The sequence below is a fragment of the Nylanderia fulva genome, unplaced genomic scaffold (genome assembly GCF_048542155.1).
Source record: "Nylanderia fulva isolate GAGA-0341 unplaced genomic scaffold, ASM4854215v1 Scaffold9, whole genome shotgun sequence".
NCBI classification, from domain to species: domain Eukaryota; kingdom Metazoa; phylum Arthropoda; class Insecta; order Hymenoptera; family Formicidae; genus Nylanderia; species Nylanderia fulva.
In genome coordinates this window covers 1,028,523-1,047,162 of record NW_028191026.1, presented here as the reverse complement: position 1 = coordinate 1,047,162, position 18,640 = coordinate 1,028,523, and the positions used below count along the sequence as shown (strand labels likewise).

General features: G+C 32.3%; 2 protein-coding genes across 5 annotated transcripts in view; one reads left to right on the top strand and one right to left on the bottom strand.

The window, feature by feature from the left end:
• beta'COP (coatomer subunit beta') overlaps positions 1–13,157 on the top strand; it is an 81,563-nt gene extending 68,406 nt beyond the window's left edge. Inside the window, exons 4-13 of one of the 3 annotated variants that reach the window (XM_085489642.1) lie at positions 1,321–1,496; positions 6,890–7,015; positions 7,151–7,269; positions 7,668–8,019; positions 8,106–9,044; positions 9,139–9,374; positions 9,442–9,780; positions 10,045–10,644; positions 11,268–11,573; positions 12,865–13,157. In XM_085489642.1, coding sequence (XP_085345768.1) covers positions 7,198–7,269; positions 7,668–8,019; positions 8,106–9,044; positions 9,139–9,374; positions 9,442–9,780; positions 10,045–10,644; positions 11,268–11,573; positions 12,865–12,912 — 2,892 coding nt within the window. In that variant the 5' untranslated portion in view covers positions 1,321–1,496; positions 6,890–7,015; positions 7,151–7,197 and the 3' untranslated portion in view covers positions 12,913–13,157. Of the gene's footprint in view, positions 1–1,320; positions 1,497–6,889; positions 7,270–7,667; positions 8,020–8,105; positions 9,045–9,138; positions 9,375–9,441; positions 9,781–10,044; positions 10,645–11,267; positions 11,574–12,864 lie in introns of all 3 variants that reach the window. The other 2 variants (XM_085489641.1, XM_085489640.1) reach the window with 2 other exon arrangements.
• LOC114946626 (serine protease inhibitor dipetalogastin-like) lies at positions 676–6,110 on the bottom strand. Of its 2 annotated transcripts, XM_029323228.2 has the most exons (8): positions 6,002–6,088; positions 5,681–5,863; positions 5,323–5,466; positions 4,612–4,764; positions 3,584–3,748; positions 3,040–3,237; positions 1,328–1,489; positions 676–900 (listed from the first exon to the last, which is right to left on the bottom strand). In XM_029323228.2, the coding sequence occupies exons 1-8, from the start codon at positions 6,042–6,044 to the stop codon at positions 869–871; spliced, it is 1,080 nt and encodes a 359-aa protein (XP_029179061.1). In that variant the 5' UTR covers positions 6,045–6,088; the 3' UTR covers positions 676–868. The 2 variants fall into 2 exon arrangements, with proteins under 2 accessions (XP_029179061.1, XP_085345769.1); XM_085489643.1 differs by lacking the exon at positions 3,584–3,748 and having other exon boundaries at positions 6,002–6,110.
• Positions 13,158–18,640: the final 5,483 nt, after the last annotated feature.

Below are 18,640 nucleotides of genomic sequence, written 5' to 3'. Positions count from 1 at the left end.
GATCTGTTCAGATTGAAGCAAACAAAACTTCTTCAGAATAAATTTTAGAACTTTATGCAATGCATTAGCTAATAATTACATTTTCAAGTTTTGTTTCAAATGCTATTAATTCTATCACATTGCTGTGCAATGTCCATCCTCCGATGGAATCTTAATTCCTCTGTCTTTTGCAAAAGCACGTACCACATTGAATATCACATTCGCATACATGCAATTCTACGAATAAACTTCTAATTCGTCGAAAGAATATTTAAAAATTTAAAGCATCTATAATATCATATACATGTTCTGAGTCCTGATTTTTTTTCTTTGTATTAACTATATGACTAACTTATATATAATGTTTTTTTATGATTTTGATATATATATATATATATATATATATATATAATAAATTTAGTAAACATTATAACAATTATTATAATCAACGTTATAATTATCTTCATAATTATCGTTTTATTTAACGTTATTGCTACTTCGTATAATTCTTCGCACTACATATATAACTGGTCTTCTTTCTTTGATGTATTTAAAAAAATTTATGTATAACAGTTAAAAAAATGTGTATTTATCCATTTATTTAAATTAAAATCTTCATTCTTGCATAGGCAAACAAGAACAAATATAGATTATAATGTTTTCTAAACAACAAAAAGAAATTAAAAACCATCGATATTATTTGTGTCAATTTTATTTTTCAAGTGTACTCTCTTATACAATTAATATTTTATAGAAAAATTGTTATCCTATTTATTTTTTATTTCATCTCGAAACCGCTTTGAAAGAGTTTTTGTTTCTGACTTCTAGATGAGGCGGAAGCGAAATAATGATTGAATAGTTTTCTACAAAATATCTCATAACATCTTCGTCAGCAGGGACCATCGTGCTTGTAAGCAATATCTGCAAAAACAAGACGCTTTATTATTTAGCTTCAAGATTCAATCATCGATCGAGAAACGCTTTTGTCTCATTATAACGAACCGTTCTCTTTTGTATCCGTTGCGTTTCAACATTCGAATATTGACGCGAGATATTGACGACTTCGTCTCTACGGTGTAATTTCAAGTCGATAGAGTTTAATCGTAAAATCGCTATGTGCGCGGAAAAAGAGAGATGCTATCTCGTTATCATATAATAATAAGATGTATGAAAATTACTGTTGCGATGAGGATCCATATATCTTCGTCGAGACAAAATTGAGACTTCCATCGCGCGATATGCGCGAGTTAATGAAGGAAGAAGTCCGAGTGAAAATGCAGGAATATCTAGGCAGGAATTCGCGTTTCCGTGGAATTTACAGATGTACTGTACGATTTACAGGTCTCACCTTCCGCCGGGGAACGTAATTTGGCGCACCAGAGAGCTTCCGGACTCACGTAGGACCTGCCGTTGGTTCCGCATACTGGTCGTCTGTGATCCTCTTCCGGTATCGATCCGCAGGGATGATCATCCGGTCCGGAACAGGGACCATGATGCTTTAAAAACAGGTCTGCACGGTAGGAAAATTTGTTGTTTAAATTGCACGGGAAAGTTCCTTGTTAAAAACGGTCTCCGTTGAAATTTGTGTGTCAAATATTTGACACATTCGTGTATTAATTTAACATATTAAATATTAAATTAGTAAAATAATTGAAAAAAGATGTAAAAATAAATGTGCATCTATTTTTAATTGATGGCCATGTTGCTTTAAAAACAGGTCTGCACGGTAGGAAAATTTGTTGTTTAAATTGCACGGGAAAGTTTCTTGTTAAAAACGGTCTCCGTTGAAATTTGTGTGTCAAATATTTGACACATTCGTGTATTAATTTAACATATTAAATATTAAATTAGTAAAATAATTGAAAAAAGATGTAAAAATAAATGTGCATCTATTTTTAATTGATGACCATGTTGCTTTAAAAACAGGTCTGCACGGTAGGAAAATTTGTTGTTTAAATTGCACGGGAAATTTTGTTGTTAAAAACGGTCTCCGTTGAAACTTGTGTGTCAAATATTTAACACGTTCGTGTATTAATTTAACATATTAAATGTTAAATTAGTAAAACAATTGAAAAAAGATGTAAAAATAAATGTGCGTCTATATTTTTAATTTTGCATAATAAATATATTCTGTTTTATTAATGACTATATTTATATCTGTGAAAATTTATAGAAAAAAATGTTGATTTTTTATTTTATAATATAAGTGGGCATTATAAAATCTAAAATCAATATATTTTTAGTTAATTCTCTTACATTAAAACTATTAATTTTACGCAAAATTTATTTTAAATTACTTGAAGTTTTGCATTTATTTTGTGTTAAAATATTAACACAGTATTGTCTCCATTTAACATATCCATATTAAGTTAAATTAACAGAAAGTTTCAGTGGACCGTTTGGAACGTGTGACATGTAATTATTTAACAGAAATTTTTCAACTGTGCATAATAGGAAGAGAAGTAACATTGCCCTCGTATAATAACAAAATATCAGTATCGTTTTATTAAAGATTTTATTAATACATATAATGTCTTAATAAAATCTTTACATTAAATTACACAGTATGTACACAAAAAGAATCTTTTCTTAGAAACTCAGAGAAACTCTTGTAAAAATCATGATAATCGTGAGACAATATGGTATTGGAAGAATTTTATATAATAGTTTCTCTGATTAATATTTATTACTATTTATTATTTAAAAAATATTAATATCTTATTCTAGTAGATATTAATATTTTTACTGTGGTAAATATTAATCAGAGAAACTCTTGTAAAATTCTTCCAATATTGTTCCACGATTAGCATGATTTTCAGGGTAAATTCTAAGAATAAATTCTCTCCATGTATATACATATATATTGCATAAAAATTATATATACATATACAATTTTCACAAATGTAAATTTAAATAGGTAAATAATGTTTTCCATCAATATTTAAATAAATGGCGACCATAAGTGAAAATAAATCGATTTTACACAGTAATATAATTAGCTGTTACGAATGATACATTTGGTGAAATGTTGCTGTCATATCTTTGCGCCGCGGGACTTACATTTGTCGTGACGTGTGTGGCATTGCAAATGATGTTCGCTTTGGTACGTGCGACCGTCGTTTCCGCAAACCTCATCATCCTCGGTAAAGGCTTCGTTCACGTACTCGCCGTTTGGCAAAATCGTCATATTTGTGTGCGCTTCTACGCAAGAATCGTGGCTATGCGTGTCGCACTCTCCGTTGGAAATTACATTTAGATCTGTATTGTAACAGAAATATAACAAGTATACATTCAACATCTTACAGCTATTACCGAGAGAAAGTTTCCTTAATACTGAAATATTCCATTATCTCGATTAAATCGCAAAAATAAAAATTCTTCCGGAACTCATTTAAAATAAATTCAAGTTAAATTTTCTAGTTATAATATAGTTAGATTGCATTTAGATTAATTTATTATAAATTTGCGTTTGTAAATTAAAATTTGATCGCCATTTGAAAATATTTTTGCTACTTCGACAAAAGTGATTTGAAAAATGGATGAGAGGAAATTCGTCGATAAAAAGTATATAAATGATTTTGTTAATACGTAAATTATTACGTACGTGGGTGATGGCAGAGAAAGAGAAAAGGATTTGAATAAGTAACTCCATCCGATGCGCAAACCGGATTCCATTCATATCTCACTTTCGCGATGTCACAAACCGCCGCATTGTAAAGCTGGTGAACGAATTCCACGCGACAACCACCGTCGTGAATAATTTGCAATTCTAAAGAAATAAAATATATCCTGAGATACGCTGATTTCAAGTCGAAACGGAATGCACGCATAGCGCAACATTTCTCAATGTGATTCGTGATAATAATCCATTAAATAAGCAATTGTCACTTCTTATTAAACATTTTTAATATCAGTCTTAATTAATTTTCTAAACTCAATTTTAATGTCGACCATCGGATTGTTTCTCAATTTTAACAATTGCACACATAGCGCAACATTTTTCAATGTGATTCGTGATAATAATCCATTCAATAAGCGCAATTGTCACTTCTTATTAAACATTTTTAATATCAGTCTTAATTAATTTTCTAAATTCAATTTTAATGTCGACCATCGGATTGTTTCTCAATTTTAACAATTTTTATATTTCCAAAATATATATATTTCCATTTTCTCTTATTCTAATTTATACTTTAATTCCTTATTGTTGGGATTATAATAATTTTGATAAATCTAGAATGGTTCGAATAGGAGGATCGCAAAAAGATAAAAATAAGGAACGCATCTTAATATCAATCTTAATTTTCTAAATTGAATTTTAATCTGGATTATCTGAGTGTTCCTCAATTTTCATAATTTTTAATATTTCCATTTTCTAATTCTAATTTGTACTTTAATTTTTCAGATTATTAGGATTATAATAATTTTGAGAAATTTAGAATGATCCGAACGTAGGATCGCAAAAATATCCCGGCAAAACGTTCAATTTCGAGCGGGACTTTCCAAATGAATTGGGCATAATTAGCGCGTCGCGCGCGAGAGTTTGAACGATATTTCCCGTCTACTTACTGCCGTAATTAGGCGAACTGTAACTAAGCGCTCTTTCGCGTAACTTTCATCGTAATCCCTTACCAGGGTTATATCGTTGCAGGCACTTGAGCTGCGCCGCGTTCTGATATGTGAACCCATTATTGGCGCAAATCGGATTCATCCCGTAATGTTCCGTCCCATCTCGATAACAATGATCGTCCTGTCGGCAGTTCGCCATCGACACGGATGTCAAATCTGAAACCAGGTCAAAGTTTCATTTGCCGAATTCGCGAGGAGAACTTCTTAGCTCGCAATGACGCGATCAAATCAATTTTATCAATGCGCTCGCAAAATTTTATGTAAAAAATTTTATATACAAAATTTTATATCGAAGCTTCTATTTAACGAGAGAAAAGTCTCTCGCAATTTTTCGAAAGTTGTCTCTATTATTCTCAAATTGTTTAGTTAGAGACAACTTTGGAAAAATGATGAGAGATTCTTCTCTCGGCAAATAAAAGCTTGAAAATAAATAAAATATAAAAATCAATTTTATCAATGCGCTCGCAAAATTTTATATAAAAAACTTTATATACAAAATTTTATATCGAAGCTTCTATTTAACGAGAGAAAAGTCTCTCGCAATTTTTCGAAAGTTGTCTCTATATTATTCTCAAATTGTTTAGTTAGAGACAACTTTGGAAAAACGATGAGAGATTCTTCTCTCGGCAAATAAAAGCTTGAAAATAAATAAAATATAAAAATATATAAAACTTTTTCAATATAGTACATAGTATATAAAGGTGAAGATATTACCTTTTGATTGTTTCTGACGAACGCATAGAAGCGATTGCATGCTTGTGTAAATTTTGCCATCCGATCCGCAAACCGGCTCGTAATGTATCTCGACGGTGCAATATTTCTCATTTTCCAAGCACGGACCGGAATGCAACGTAGCAACTGCAAAAAATTCGAAAAATTTTAGACGAATTCTAAAATTTCTTATTTTTGCACAAATCTTCCTTACATTGATATATTAATATCTCGTTAATATTTTTTAAAATTCAATATCATAAATATTTATTATGCACTATAACATATATCGTCGTCAATTAATTTTATTTAATTAATAATTAATTCTCATTAATTACATTGAATAAACAGATTAACTTACCAGTGTCGCGGCTGTGATGATTTTTGCAATCTAGGTATAAACTATTGGAGTATGTGACACTATTTTCACCGCATATGGGGCCACCATACATATCCGGATTATCGAAAATCGTACAATTTTGATATAGAGCCACCTTATCTTCCAATCTAAGCGCAAGTCCTGCTTTAATACACATCCCGATTCCTGTGTACAGAATTACAAATTACAAATTTCGTATTATTATTCGTTATAACGTTTTTGAATTTTCTTAATTGCATTACTCGTATAAAATTCTATGGAATATAAAATGCATCAATTAAAATTAATTGAAGTTGAGCTGACCTAGAAGAAGAAGAAGAACGTAATGCACACCGGAAGACGACATAGCTGCATTCGAATATGCAGTTTCAGCTGTGAAAGATCTCGCGCTCGACTGGGCCTGATCGCGCAATTTCGCCGCTCTTTTTTCTTCTCAGATAAAGTATTGTTATGCATTCCTTTTGTCGCGATAGTCAGAGAATTTCCGTATCGGATACGTGTGTCGCTGCCAAGAAATGTTAGCGAAATCAAACATGCGTCATTATTGATCTTTCGCCAATAATTTGTACTGTCGGGGATATTACCTAAACGTGATCCGGCCTGGAAATTGTATATTTTGTTCGCACACGCGCGAAAGATATATTATAAATAAACGTTTTATATAGTGCATTCCATTATCGGTCAATTAGTCAGCTTTTTTATATTTTAATTAAGTGACATACAACAAGAAGAATCAGCTCACTTTGATATTAAACTCATTGTTCGTAATAATTTATTAATATTAATATATTATAATAAAAACACAATTTGTTTTTTTTTTTTTTACATCTTTTATTTTATATTGTAAATGAAAAAAAGCAGAAAAAGAAAGAGTAATTTAAAATATAAATAAATAAGCATGTGTAGAAGAACGAGTGATATAATTCTTTGATAAGAAATGTAAAAGCATTTTATTTCTATATAGATTTATTGTTTAAAAAATTATATCAGTTATCGATAAAAGCGATCTCTATATTATCGATCAATAAGCGGATGAGTAAACTATTTTATCGATAGATGGCAGTGTTATATCAATTGCGCAGTCTAACCATAATTCTTTTCTTCTCTTCGATCTTTTCAACTGTATATTTATATAATTCGACTTTTAAACGAGTAATAATTTTTTTTATAATATCTCAATATTTGCTGCAGAACTCGCCCGCAGAAATTCTTCCTCGAGGTATCCTGTAGGTTATCGTGTGATATCATTTGCGAGATGTCAGACGCCATTTTCGCTTGCGGCATCGGCCACGTCCTAACTTCACAGCAGGAGCAGAGGTATATATTCTCGCATATTCGGATCCTTTAATGCAACGGCGACGATAATCTAGCAATATTAGTGAGTAATCGCGAAAGAGTCGTTGGACGTGAACGGACGTGTCGTGAAATATATTTTTTTGGAAAATTGTTCAGATTCAGATTATAGGGATCTGAAAATCAAAAATTCAACCAGTCAATTAATGCTGTATAAGCCAAGCTCGAGCAGCCAAAAAGGAAAGAAGAAGAAGAAGAATAATCGCGAAACAAAAATGGTACGTATAGAAAATGCATCGATTCTTACGCAAATCAACTCGCAACAATACTGTCAAATGAAACACCTGTGTGTTTTGACATTCGTTCATGCATGGACATTCCACGTTTGTTATGTCAAAATATCATCCCTTAAACATATAATGAGGAATTAATCGTGTAACGAGTATGATGAATTTTTTCGATCGAAAAACATCACGTTCTTCGCACAAATATTCCACAATTACTACAAAAATCTGCCTCTCGGTGCAAATCTTGTAAGCTTTTAATGTATATGTATATAGAACAAAAATAATATTATTATTTAATAGTACAATGAATCAAAACGAAATTAGAAAACTCAATTAGGATCTCAAATACAATATTGTTGTGTATTAATTTACAGTATTTTCTCTTTCAGCCTCTTAGGTTAGACATTAAGCGAAAGCTGACAGCCAGATCAGACAGAGTAAAGAGTGTGGATCTTCATCCGACCGAACCATGGATGCTGTGCTCCTTGTATCAAGGCAATGTCAATATCTGGAATCACGAGACGCAAACCTTGGTGAAAACATTCGAAGTATGCGATTTACCAGTTCGGACAGCCAAGTTTGTACCACGCAAGAATTGGGTCATCACTGGTTCCGATGACATGCAAATCAGAGTATTCAATTACAATACATTGGAACGCGTTCATTCGTTTGAAGCACACAGTGATTATGTCAGATGTATAGCTGTGCATCCAACGCAGCCATTTATTCTTACCAGCAGCGGTATGTTACGGAATAATATAATTGTCATTCTATATCTTTTATATATTTTATTTTACATCTCTATATCTTTTAATTGAATTTTGCAGATGACATGTGGATCAAATTATGGAATTGGGAGAAATCCTGGATCTGTCAACAAGTATTTGAGGGGCATACACATTATGTTATGCAGATTGTGTTTAATCCAAAAGACAATAACACTTTTGCCAGTGCATCTCTCGATAGAACTGTCAAAGTTTGGCAGCTTGGTTCACCTACGGCTAATTTTACGCTAGAAGGTCACGAAAAGGGCGTTAATTGCGTGGATTATTACCATGGAGGAGACAAGCCGTATCTGATATCTGGAGCTGACGATAGATACGTCAAGATATGGGATTATCAAAACAAGACCTGTGTACAGACTTTGGAGGGTCACACGCAGAATATTTCTGCTGTGTGTTTCCATCCGGAATTACCGATTGTCCTCACTGCCTCGGAAGACGGTACAGTTAGAATATGGCATGCCGGAACATATAGATTAGAATCTTCTCTCAATTACGGCTTCGAGAGAGTATGGACCATCGCGTGTATGCGCGGTTCGAACAACGTCGCCATCGGTTATGACGAGGGTAGCGTCATGGTGAAGGTTGGCAGAGAAGAACCAGCAGTTTCGATGGATTCATTGGGCGGAAAGATCGTATGGGCGCGTCACAGCGAAATCCAGCAGGTGAACTTGAAGGCGTTGGGCGAGGAGGCTCAAGACGGAGAGCGGCTACCGTTAGCAGTCAAGGATATGGGCGCCTGTGAAATTTATCCGCAAACCATACAACATAATCCGAACGGCCGTTTTCTGGTGGTATGCGGTGATGGGGAATACATCATATATACGTCCATGGCATTGAGGAACAAGGCATTCGGACAGGCATCGGAATTCGTATGGGCAGCGGACTCTAGTCAGTACGCGGTGAGGGAAAGTAACACGACGGTGAAGGTCTTCAAAAACTTCAAGGAGAAGAAGAGCTTCAAGCCAGATTTTGGAGCAGATGGTATATATTTTTTTTTATTTTTTTTTTTTTATTTCTGCATATAGTTTTAGATTAATTTTTTCATTTTAGTATATATCAAATGTCGCAATTGCAGGTATCTTTGGCGGATTTTTACTTGGTGTATCTTCCGGATCTGGTCTCTCGTTCTTCGATTGGGATACGTTGAAATTGATTCGTCGCATAGACATACAACCGACACACGTGTATTGGGCTGAAAATGCTTCCTTGGTAGCACTAGCTACGTCTGATCAATATTTTATACTAAAATATCATGCTGATGCTGTTGCTAATGCTGCGGAAAATGCTGAGGACATCGAGAATGCATTCGAGGTACGTTTATCTTTTAACAATTTTTTAATTTTTATTTTTCATATTTATGAACAATAAATATTTTTAGATGGTAGCAGAGATGAGCGAAGTAGTAAAAACTGGTTTATGGGTTGGCGATTGTTTTATTTATACCAACAGCGTTAATCGCATTAATTACTTCGTCGGTGGTGAAATTGTCACAGTTTCCCATCTGGACAGACCGATGTACTTATTGGGATATGTACCGAGAGACAATAGATTGTATCTGTGCGATAAGGAACTCTCCGTGGTCTCGTATTCTTTATTATTATCAGTGCTCGAGTATCAGACTGCGGTCATGCGAAAAGATTTCGAGACCGCTAACAGAGTATTACCGACCGTCCCAAAGGAACATCGTACACGAGTAGCTCACTTCTTAGAGAAACAGGTATACATATAATTTAATGATATTCTTTTTTATTACGGAACTGCTTGTGTGTCTCGAAAATTCTTTTCATTTTTAATTCCATTTAAATTCTATTTTATTATTACTTTTTATTTCATTATTAAAGTGTATTACCTTCATAATTTTAGTTTTAAGACTTTATAATTGTTATAATTTTGTGCCCTGCCTACCACGCTGGTCTTATCATACCTATTAGTATATTTCTTTTCATTTTTATCTTAAAATTAATTAAAATAAAATTTACAGGGTTTCAAAGAACAAGCCTTGGCAGTATCGACAGATCCCGAGCATAGATTCGAATTAGCGCTCGCGCTTGGAAATCTCGTGACAGCGCATGCGCTCGCCAAAGAAGCAAATAGCCAGCAAAAGTGGCGGCAGCTGGCTTCTCTCGCTACGCAAAAGGGAAAGTTGTGTCTAGCGCAAGAATGTCTGCATCAAGCGCAAGATTTCGGCGGCTTGTTGTTACTAGCGACCAGCACAGGAAATGCTAATATGATAGAGAAGCTCGGCGCGGTCGCGGACGAAACGGGAAAGAACAACATCTCTTTCTTGTCGAACTTTATCCTAGGCGACGTGGACAAGTGTCTCGACATCCTTATTAAAACGGACAGAATTCCGGAAGCAGCGTTCTTCGCTAGGACGTACGCGCCTAGTAAAATTTCCTCTGTCATCAAATTGTGGAAGGAGAAGCTGTCGACGGTGAGCGAGAAAGCCGGACAAAGCCTGGCGGATCCCGAACAATACGAGAATCTTTTCCCAGGGTACAAAGAAGCGCTGAAGGTAGAGAAGTTCTTGCGCGAAGAGAGCAAAAAGAAGATTCCAGCTTCCGCATTTCCTGCTGTTACGGTATATGTGGTTATTTTATGAAATATAATTTGAAATATTGAAGGACGGATCGCGAGTATGTGAAAATATCGAAAAACGAATCGCGAACATATATCGACGAACGTGATTAAAATAACGTGTTAAGGCGATTAAAGAAAAAACAATAAACTGTGAGCGTATTAATAGAACGCAAATCGGCTTGCTGAGACGAATTTGTTATTCGTCTCGATCAATCCGCAATCTCGTACGAAGTATAATTACGACAACAACGCGCCGTGAAAGAGTTAAATAATATTTTTTATATATACTCGTAATCACATTGTAAAATCGCGTCACGCTCGTTACCTGTAATAATGATCTTACACCCTCACGTGTTTATTATCGTACTGTTATTGCTCAACAGAATATTGTACCATATAAAATCGATCTTTCGCTTGTCGATAAAATTTACGTTTCACCGATAGCTATCCACTATATCATTACATGCAACGAAATAATTATTGCATTATTAAAAACATTTTAAAATTTATTTATCAAATTTAATTATATTTGTAAAATGTACTTTTTTTATTTATATAATATAAAATTATTTAATTTACTGAATTGGATGAGAAATTGTATAACAATTTGTATTAATTTTATAGTCTAATGTTGAACGAAAGCCATTGGAGGAAATGTTAGCTGCTGAACAATCTGGCACGTTCCAATTTAAGGACGGTGCGACTTTTGAAACGCAGTCAACTGAAGCAACAATCGACAGATTACAAGATCTTTCAATATCGGGAAAAGACAGTTTTTCAAACGAAACCTTTAAAACGGCTACTTCTACCGTGCAATCAGCGATACCTGAGAAAGCAGCGACGAAGTCGGCGAGTAATTTCAGGCCCCTCACATTGGATGATGATGATCTGGACGATGACTTGGGGATCGATGATAATATCGACACTACAGTAAGTTATTTATTTTAATATTTTATTCTTTTATAAATATATATATATATATATATATATAATATTATTAAATATTATTACATATATTGATATGTTATACTATTTTATTTTTAATGTTTCACATTTCGCGACGTCGAAGAAAATTATACATATATTATTAATTACACGTAATTCAATTTGATTGATATTATTAATTTATTAGATTTGTTATATGTTTCATTGGTTGCATTTTATGAAATTCTCATTAAGTACACTGCGAAAAGCACAACATTATACAGCATATAAATTATAATGATAATAATAATAATAATAATAATCTATAAACGTTTTACAATAATATCAAATATATCATATCGCGCAATCATAAAATTGATAAAGATAAGAAAACGAAGAAGGCGCGAACAAATCAGGGTTAGAGGGCGTACAATTAATGGTTTAATGTTCCTAAATATGGATGTGTAACTTTAGAAGAGTATAATATTACCAAACACAGCAAGAAAGGGGCTGCGCGATATCGTATACACACGATATAGGTGTATATATATATATATATATATATATATATATATATATCGCATATATTCACGACATACCGAAGTATACGTCATATTTACAAAATCTATATTTGATTTAAAATATTATTTAAAAAATCCGCATGCGTGAAGTTTTGATAGTGCTATAATTATTACACATAAAATTATTTCAAAATCAATCATATTGATTAAAATAATTTTGTGATATTAATGAAATTGTAAATCTTTTTTTTTTTTTTTTACAAATTCATAACTATAAATTTACATGTATATAATAAGTATGCAAATCATTTTCTTCGTATATGTATGTAGTAGAATGAAAATCAGTGACAGATCATTAAGACTTGTCCCAGTGTAACTGATACAAATGCGAGAGAATAGAATTATTCTTTTACTCTCTCTTTCTCTGTCCCCCCTTTTTTCTGCCTTTTGCAAGAGGCTTTTCGGAGGCTTGTTTGCTCCGAGGCAGTCACGCCGCATTTTGTTTACAGCCTTGTTTTCATAACATTCGACTCCGGAGTCGAACCGAAGCCCTTCTACCATAAGGTTCCGACCATTACTACGTTTTGTCACGCTCTACCTTCTGCTCTTTTCCCATTCATTCGCGATGGTGCATTTAAGAATGCGCTTCGACGTCTCATTTTTAAGATTTTGAAATTATGGAGTTTTATAAATGAGATATTACGTGATTATATGTATATATTTCGTTAAGCGTTAATATTATCGAAGAATATTTCTAAAATTATCTTCTGTTCCAGGGTATTAATCTCGACGATGATCCTTTCGACGACGAAGAAGAGGATTAATTATCGAGATACGAGATGAATAGCGTACACAAGTATCGTTTATTCTTCTTTCGTCAATCATCATTCCCCGCAAGAAGAGAGAAAATGAGAGTAATTTAGAATCAAGTATTAAAATTATGAAATTTTATTTTGTGCGCAAGTACGTTTATATTACATAAATTAATAAGAGTGGTACTACGTATAATTGCCGACTACCAATGGCATTAAAGATTAAATATATTGTTAATATAACAGAAAGTATAGTACCTGCTTTCGTATTCTTTCATATCCGGTTTTTACTCCATCCATTTATACTTTATTCCTCAATAAAAATAAATACATTCCGCAGTCATTTCTGATTTATCAAAACGTAAAGTTTATATTATCTTAAAAGGAACATACAATAGCAATATATAAATTTGGAATCAATTTTTATTAGCAAAAAATTTACTAGAATTGATATATAATTTCCAAATTATAATTAAACATTAAATAAAATCTTTTCGCAAAATTAAGTTCTCGAAATGATGAAACATTCGAAGTTTATTTCAATATAATTTTTATTTGGAGTTTAATTAACAAGATATCAAACATGTTGGAAAAATACAAATTGATGGACAATTGATAATATTTTTTATTTTTGCAGAAAATATTGATTTTAAATTTGAAAAAAAAAAACAAAACGCCATACATCCGTCAACTCTGGGATACATCAGCTGTTTATGTTATGCGTTTCCCTCTGAATTTTTGGATGGCCGAGAGTGCGTGCGTTAAAGCCGGAGTCAAATCGATATACTCGTACGTGTCTCAATGTGCCAAGAGAGGAAAAAATAAAGAGGTGCAGTTAGCACGAGTTGTACGTGCTTGGTCCACCACTCGCGCGAGAGGAAACGTGCGCGCGTGTTGAGGCAAAATATATTCGTTATTAACACCAACAGGAAGAGGAGGTGTGAAGAGTCAAATTTATCTGAAGAACTGAAGAAAAATAGCGCGAGTCGTTTTATCATTTTTTTTATATTTCTGTGTCACTTAACAAATTACTCTATCGTTTTTATTTAATCATACAATTAAATACAACAATATTCTATCTGCGACGATGCCTAAATCTATTTTTATTGCGCCTTAAGAATTTTTAAATATTTAGAGATTTAAGATTTAAATTATTACATGTGAAATAATGTTAATTTAATTTTTGATTCTTTTAATGTAATTTCTCTAAATGCGAGATGTAATTTTAATGCGATTTTCGTTTTATTTTAACATCGATACGTATCAATCATGTGAAGAACGATTAATAATTATTTCTTTTTTCCGTTCAAAGTGCATTAGCATCACGAAGGCGCATCTACGCTAAAACTGCATTCGCATGCAGATCCGCGAGAGAACGACGCTGAGGTCGGCGTTCTCGAATTCGACGCTCGCTCTCGCGAAATACGCACGCACGAATAAACTAAGCCAGCGAACATTTGTCGTATTGCATGCACACGCGCCCGATGCAACTCGGGTTTCCGACTGATGTAAAAGGACGATGAAAAAAAATCCGGTGCGCAGCACAGACCGGATGAATCATCGCTCGTTTGACGTCATATCGATATTCTCGCAAATCATTACGAACGCATGCACTAGTTCAGTATTTCGCGATAAGTATGCTTTTTTCGTCAAAGTATAACAAATACAATTCCGCGATCAATTTTGTTAATCCTCCGATAGGATCGTACTTGCCTTATTAAATATCGTGCATGAATTTAGAAAATAAATAGATTTTTAATAATACAGGAATTATTATATTTAATTCCTATTAAAAGAAGCATATCATATAAATTACAATTACAATTCGATATCGGCGATAAAGAAATGATGTCAAGATGTATCAAACATCTTATCAAAATCTTTGTAATCCGTATATATACAAATCAAAGAGAGACTCAATTTGTATGCATGTTTATCGTATTTGTTATTTGTTGTTTTATATACATTTGACTTACATATTTATTTATTTATTTCAATGGACACAAGCTGTGTAGATCCACACGTTATAACATTATGTCACTCAAACTATCTCGCGCTGCGTTTACGACTCAATTTATTCGTGGCTATAACGCCCCCATAATTTTAGATAATACCGCCAAGTTATTAAATAGGAATCATTCTCGGACGTTTTTCTCATTCCGCTTGATAAATTGCGGAACGAAAATATACAGCTCTTGTATCCACAATAAGAAAACTGAGAAAATGTAAGCTTCCGATATATAAAGAAGCGGATATAGAGCAGTCAAGAGATCTGCAATCGCGCCTTCTCTGCCCACGCATGGATTTACGTCGTCGGTGGGCAGGCAAAGAAGAAAAAGAAGAGTACGAAGAGGTGTCGGAGATGAAGAAGCAGAAAAAGGAAAAGATATATGTGCTCGTCGCGCACTCGAAAATAGAAACAGCCGCGTTGACACTCCGCTACAAATTGTCCGCGTCATGACGCCACTTCTCTCGCTTTAAAAGCCACGTATCTTGTGTTCCCGTGCGGAAAAAAAGCCACCGATGATACTAGACGATCGATTAATCTCTTTTTCTTTGCATGCTTTCACATCCGTCCATCTGTTCTGAAAATGTGCCAATTTATTTCATTTTTTGCGCTCTTACTCTTTCTTATTTTTCTTCCTTTTTAAGAACAATTTATTCTGTGGTTATGCATCTTTAAATTGTATTATAATTGTATTATGAAGCGATTATTTATAAAAACTGAAAAGCACAAGTTGTATTAACAATTATAGTTTTATCTTTTTTTATTCTGTTTTTGCTTTGCATTATAGTTTCATTTAATATATGCGTAACACTATTTTTACAAATTAAAAAATATTAATATATGTGAAGAATATTAATATAATGTATAAACAAACAAAATATAAATAAATTAATTAAAAGTTTAAAAACATTTCAAATCTTGATATATTCATCATATACTCCCTACATTAATATATTAATAAATATCTATTTTATAGCCCTTTCCCTCTTTAATAAATAATTGTAAGTCGGGATATATCCTTATTAGTTCAAAATTTGTAATATTTAATATTTTCAACCACAATAATAGCTGTTAAATACGATGGTAACTTACCAACGATGGTAAATTACCGACAGACCTCTTTGCAAATATGTTCTCCTAATAGCGACCTCTTCGCCTAATATATTTTCCTATTAACTCAGACGATTTTTCGGACTTTATATAAGACATTTATCGCTGCAATATTGCACCTACCTCTTCGCCTAATATATTTTCCTATTAACTCAGACGATTTTTCAACCATATTATAAGGCATTATTGTAGAACCGCTTGCACTACCTCCTTGCATAATATATTCTCCTATTAACTGCGTATGTCTTAATAATCCAAAAAATCATCTGAGTTAATAGGAGAATATATTATGCAAGGAGGTAGTGCAAGCGGTTCGGCAATAATGCTTTCTAATATGGTTGGAAAATCGTCTGAGTTAATAGGAGAATATATTATGCAAGGAGGTAGTGCAAGCGGTTTGGCAATAATGCCTTCTAATATAATTGTAAAATCGTCTGAGTTAATAGGAGAATATATTGTGCGAAGAGGTAGTGCAAGCAGTGCGGTAATAAATGTCTCTTTTATGGTCGAAAAATAATTTTTGTTAATAGGAGAATATATTAGGCGAAGAGGTCGCTATTAAGAGAACATATTTTGAAAGAGGTAACAGAGGTTAAGTCGGTAATATAGTTGTTAAATACGATGGTAACTTACCGAGGATGGTAATTTATCGACGTTGCTTTTACCGACAGACCTCTTTGCAAATATGTTCTCCTAATAAACGACTTCTTCGCCTAATATGTTTTCCTATTAACTCAGACGATTTTTCGGACTTTATATAAGACATTTATCGCCGCACTGCTTGCACTACCTCTTCGCATAATATATTCTCCTATTAACTCAGACGATTTTTCGAGCATATTAGAAGACATATAACCTGTTTTAGATTAAATAATGCTAAACAATTTTTACAGATTGATATTTTTAAGTTAAAAATTCATAATGATAAAAAATGCAATGTATATCACATTATTATGTATGAACATTATTATTAACAACTAAGTATTAAAATATTTAATCAAGATGCGAAATATTGTTGACAATGTCTGAAAGTTTATACAAAAATTGTAATAAAATTTAAAAAATAAGTAATAAAATTAAAAAATAAGTAATAAAATTTAAAAAATAAATAAAATTTAAAAAATAAGTAATAAAATTAAAAAATAAGTAATAAAATTTAAAAAATAAATAAAATTTAAAAAATAAGTAATAAAATTTAAAAAATAAATAATAAAATTAAAAAATAAGTAATAAAATTTAAAAAATAAGTAATAAAATTAAAAAATAAGTAATAAAATTTAAAAAATAAATAAAATTAAAAAATAAGTAATAAAATTTAAAAAATAAATAATAAAATTAAAAAATAAGTAATAAAATTTAAAAAATAAGTAATAAAATTAAAAAATAAGTAATAAAATTTAAAAAATAAATAAAATTAAAAAATAAGTAATAAAATTTAAAAAATAAATAAAATTAAAAAATAAGTAATAAAATTTAAAAAATAAATAAAATTTTAAAAATAATTAATAAAATTAAAATAATTCTTTTTTATATAGAAAAAGAAGTTGATGCAAGCAATGGAAGTCTTGACTGCAGGTACTGCATACTTCATAATCCTGTTCATAATCAGATAGAAGTCGAAGGTATGCAAATTCACCACAGCAACGCTAAGTGAAAAGCTAGATATTCCTTTGAGAAACTTGAAACACTTTCGTGCAGCAAAGTACCAATGTGTTTCTACGCTCATTCCGTCCGACATTGTAAATTTACGATCCTTAGATTCTATGCGAGGATTATCATAAATCAGTCAAGCGATACCTAACACACTCTTATTGTTAGTTCATTCAATTAATTTTTTTTACGATACTTAATTAAATCTACTTTTGACGATATATTACGGCGCAGTATCTAATTTCTGTGCTATAATCGAATTGGGACGAAGCGAAATTATTTCTGTGTGTGCATAAAAATAGACGGATTTTCTTATCCGCGCTTTTTTTCTGGAACATGATCTCTGACAAATAGATTAGAATTAACTTTGATTTCCCTTCGATGTGGAATTATCTCAGAAGTCTCTTGTGGCTCAGAGTAAAACTCGACTGATCCAGAGAATTTTTTCGATGCTAAACACAGTCATCATTAACATCTTGATTTATCAGAATTAGAGAAAGCAAGCAGAGTTAGTGATATCGTTTGTGACTTTTATTTACATCTGATAAACTAAAAAAAAAACTCTCTTTTGACAAATTAATTCAACAGTAAAAAAACAAAGTTATCAAAAAATTTAAATTAAAAAAATAAGCATACAATTCACTATAAAAAATTGCGAATTATCATCAATATATCTAATTTATTTATTTAATCAAAATTCTTTTTTGCTTATTTATATATATTTTTCCATAATTTGTAAGCGTAAAAAGCTTTGCTATCATTTCAAGCGATCGACTCGAAGTGCGAGAGAAATCCCCTTCTCTCTCTCTCTCTCTCTTCATCCTATTCTTAAGAAAAGGAGAAAGAGAGAGCTCTATTGCAGTCACAAGAGACGCACGTGCGTGAAACATCCCGTGAAGCTGCTAATAGTCGCCTAAATGGTCGGTACGGCCGCTATATGTCACCGCCGCCCTCCATTTACACGCGTCGCCA